The sequence below is a fragment of the Egretta garzetta genome, unplaced genomic scaffold, assembly GCF_000687185.1.
Source record: "Egretta garzetta isolate BGI_Z169 unplaced genomic scaffold, ASM68718v1 scaffold202, whole genome shotgun sequence".
Classification (NCBI taxonomy): Eukaryota; Metazoa; Chordata; class Aves; order Pelecaniformes; family Ardeidae; genus Egretta; species Egretta garzetta.
Window position 1 is genome coordinate 252,934 of NW_009258891.1, and position 4,267 is coordinate 257,200.

The 4,267-nt window shown below is 60.1% G+C and overlaps 1 protein-coding gene across 1 annotated transcript in view; it reads right to left on the reverse strand.

Moving 5' to 3' along the window:
• The window catches only part of ADORA1 (adenosine A1 receptor), a 25,092-nt gene extending 21,060 nt beyond the window's left edge, over positions 1 to 4,032 (reverse strand). The window contains exon 1 of the mRNA XM_009634064.2: positions 3,692 to 4,032. Within this exon, the coding sequence (XP_009632359.1) occupies positions 3,692 to 4,032 (341 nt within the window). The remainder of the gene's footprint in view (positions 1 to 3,691) is intronic.
• Between the last annotated feature and the right edge of the window lie 235 nt (positions 4,033 to 4,267).

Sequence of the window (4,267 nt, forward strand, 5' to 3'; positions counted from 1 at the left end):
GCTCCAGTGTGCTCAACCCGAGCAATGCTCTTGCAATCCCTCCGTAGTTGAGAAAAGGCTCCTTGGGGGGGAGACAGCATCCTTCAGACCCCAGCAGCCAGGAGGGATGCTACCCTTTTGGTTTGGGGTAGAAGGGTTCTGTGGGATACCCTGGTCCCCAACCATGCTGGGTGTGCACTGGGTGCAAGAGCAGGAGGAAGGAGGTTCCAACTCAGAGCCATGCAAGACCCCTCTCCATCCTGCAAAATCAACCTCCACCTTGCATGAGTGGCCCACGTTCCTCTGGGTTTCTGTGTCCATGGAAAACACGGCCATGGGAGTGAGGAGGCTGCCCGGGACGGAGCATCAGGTGATGCTGAGGCATCTCCCGCTGCCATCCCGAGACACACGACAAACATCTCAGGGCACCATTTGCTCAAGAGATGCTGCCAGCAAACACCCACCCCCGGGGCCACAAAGCTCCCAATCCCCCCCCAGGGCTCGCTCTCCGGCCGGGTGCATGGGCAGCGCAGGGCCCGCGTGTCTGCTGGAGAAGGAGCACACCTGGAGGTTGTTCCCCCAAGCTCACAGCCCCCAGCTCCAGGGTGTGCGGTGGGCAGCCAGGAGCCGGAGCTGGGCCACAACGCACCGTGTTCCCCCCTTCCCTGCCAAGCTGCACTTCCAGTCCCAGCTCTGCCTAATTAAATAAAAAGCCTGGAAACACCAGTGGTGACTTTGCTCCTCCTTCAGACAACCCTTCCCAGCCAACAGTCCCGTTGGCTTCTCACCCCAATCGGCCAGTACGTGGCAGGGATTTGGAAACCCTTGCACACCCTTTCGTGGAGCCCAAAATGCAAGCGGTGACTCGCCGGGGAGCCTTGGAGCAGAGACAGCATTTGCGGGGTGCTCGTCACGAGGAGGGAGCAGGGATGCATGGAGCCTCTCTCCTCGCTGCTCCCAATCCCTGCCGGCTGCCCCTCTGAAATGCATTACCATTCCCCGCTGTCCCCTCTCCCCGAGCCTCGGCAGGGCCAGCGCTGCCTGCGTGCGGGTGGCAGGGCCAGGGGTGTGGGGGATCCCTGTGCACGACAGCCCCTGTGGCCACACCGGGCCACTGTGGGTCATGCTGGCGAGCACCCACCCCATGCCAGGCTTTTCTGGGGACTTCGGCACAGGAGCTGTGTTGTGCGCGCTGTTGGCTGACCCTGTCCCCTCCCTGCCTGATGCTGGCCAGCCACAGCCCCTGCTCTGTGTCCTGGCTGCCCCAGGGATGCCACCAAGGCAAAGATCCCCCCACATCACTTCTCCCCTGCCTACAAATCTCTGTGGGATGCCCTCGCTGCCCAGGACTGGCTGCCATCTCTGCCTGTGGACCTCCGGGCATGTTATCTCGCCCTGAGGGCTCCCAGGCATTGGGTGGCCACACGTGGCTCGCCGGGGACCCAAGTCCTGCCGAGGTGTCGCAGGGTCTTGGCACCCAGCACCAATTTGTGCACCGGTGGGTTCGGCGTCACAGTGAGGAACGACACCGCGAAGCCGCGATTCGAGCTGTTGGCGCTGTATAAATGTTTTCAGCATCACCTCTCAACATCTCGCCACAGGTCGGGAGAAACTTGAGGCACTTCAGACGCAGGGAGTGTTCTTTAGCGGCGTTGTCAGTCCTATTGGCGATCTACAATGTTGTTTTGCTGCTGCTGTGTCTGGGGCACAAAAATTGCCTAAAATCACCGGCCGGGAATTCGCACCAGGGAAGGAAGGAAACATCCAGGGATAAGTGCAGAGAAGAGCTGGTGAAGCCAAACCCTGCCTGTTGAGGCTACGAAGCCTTTCAATATTAACGTAGGCTATAAAAAGTCAGAGGAAAATCTCCTGACGCCAAGTGCGCAGGGATATAACGGGACGACAAAATTCAGGGTCGATATTGCATGAGAAAAACCCACCCAAACTATGCACAGCACAGCGGGCTCTGCCTTAATGTTGCTCCCGGGAAAGCTGTTGGGCTCAGGGCAGAAATCTCCCCCAAAAGGCCCATTTGATGCTCGGAAGCAGCAAGGGAGATAAAAAGACTGGGTTTGTTAGAAAAACGACTGGTGAGAGCGAGGCAGTGTTGCTGTGTATAAAGTCGCAGTCCTCCCACACCTGAGCCCATCCCCACCACGCAGGGGATGCAGGAGAACCAAAAAAGCACCAAAAGCAATGACAGGGTGAGAACCGCTTCGGTTACGCTGACAGGCTGGAAGACGAGGATTTTTCAGGCTGGGAAAATCACACTTAGGGAGGAAGTTGGGAACAGCCTGTGAAATCGTGTGTGGCAGGGAGCGGGTGGGCAGGGACCATGGGATTTTAGTCTGGGCCCCCCCCCTCTGCCTTACACTCCTTCACCAAGCAGTCTGTGCCAGGAGAAAAATCCCCAAAGCAACAGATCTCTGGCTTGGTCCAGTGGATCTGGGGACACCGAGCACCCCGGAGCAGTCGGTGGATCCCGGTGCAGCTGCAGGTTGGCTCCTGCCCCTGTCTCCCTGTACATGAAGGCAATTCCTGCCCCAGGAACGGTCCTACACCTGTTGGGGTCTGGGAAGCATCTGACATGAGGGGGTTTGGTCCTTTTTGGGGGGGGGTCTTGTGCTGATGAAGGGTCATGGATCCCTCCAGCAAATGGGTTGGAGCCCATGTTTGAACTGCAAAGGGCTCAGTGGGGTGACACGAGCTGGGAGTGTGCTCAGCCGCACTGGCCTGCTAAGTTTTCCAGCAATGCTTTTGGCAGAGGGAGCCTTCCTGGAGCCACCGAGCCCGGCAAAGGTGTCCCTGCAGCCCGGGTGTGTCCTCGGACAGAGCAAGGGGGACCAGCGACAGCGACTGCACAGCGAGGGGCCCAGCTGGGACGCACAGGCTGTGTGCAAGTGGCACCGACACCGGGTGTCACATCCCCTTCCAGCCCCGCTGACAACCCCCAGTCCCACCCCGGCCCCACGGCTGCCTCCCCCCAGCCCCAGGGGCCGCAGCACCACACCAGCGGGGAGGGAGCCAGCCATGAAGTGGTTAAATATCTCCTCCAGGAGCAGCAGAGATCTAACAAAGTGTCCCCCCCTCATTTATGCCCCACGGTATTTGCTATGATCTTGGCTTTGACAATAGATACAGAGGACGAGAAAGGGAAAAACAGGGAGAGGAGTCATTTGTGGGGCAGCCCCATAGCCAGGGCTCTCTCCTGGGTGAGCCTGCCCCCAACACATGCTGCACTGTCACCTCTGGTCCCTCAAAACCCCAGAGCTGCCCCCCACATGTCCATGAGGAAGCAAGTTAGCACTCCAGGGCTCCTGGACTCCCCATGGCAAGGGAAAACCTGGGCTGAAGACAAATCTATCGTCCCCTTTCCACGCCCTGAAGCACCCTGCTAGTGCCCTCCCATGTGCGGTGGGACAAACTTTGCCCCTGCCACCGGGACCCTGAGAGGGGCTGCCCTGCCCTGCCACAACGCAATCTCTGCCTGCACACCCAGCACCCCCCTGAGCCCCCAAGCAAAGCTGCTGAAGGCTCCGAGACCCCCTCCCCATCCCAGCCTGCCCCGACTGCTGCTGTGGCCAGACATGCGGGGCTGGCAGCATGGAGGAAAACCTTTCTCCCAGTGCTTCTCCAAGAGTTTGGGGCACACTTGCTCCCTTTTAACCCTCGCAACAGCCATCACCGAGCCTGTCCCGATGTGTTTTCCTACCTGACAGGGATCTTCACCCGCAGGTATCGATCCACGGCGATGGCCAGGAGCGCCAGGATGGAGCTCTCGGTGAGGATGAGGACGGGACAAGCCACCATGAGGCAGCTGTAAAACTCCGTCTGTGGTCCGATGTTGATGATGATGGCCAGGGGGATGACCAGGGCCCCCACGGCCACGTCGGCCACAGCCAGCGAGACGATGAAGCAGAAAGTGGCATCCCGCAGCGCCTGGTTCATCTTCACAGCCCAAATAACCAGGATATTTCCCGGCACGGACACCAAAGCGATGAGGACTTCGATGGAGATGTAGGCAGCCTGGAAGGCTGAGACGGCGTGTGCCATGATGCTCCGGTCCCCTCCCCGCTCGCCCTGGGGTCCCTCCGTCACCTGCAAACGCACAGGGAGGTGGTGAGGAACTGGCATCGTAAACTGGGCTGCGAGAGGGGATGGAGCCTGGGCGGGGGGTGGGAAAAAAAAACCCCAACCCCTCTCCTGTCTGTGCCGGCCCCTGGGGCTCCGGCCCCCCCGGGGGCTCATCCTGCACCCCCCCCCATCCCGCTTCGCTACCGCTCCCGGA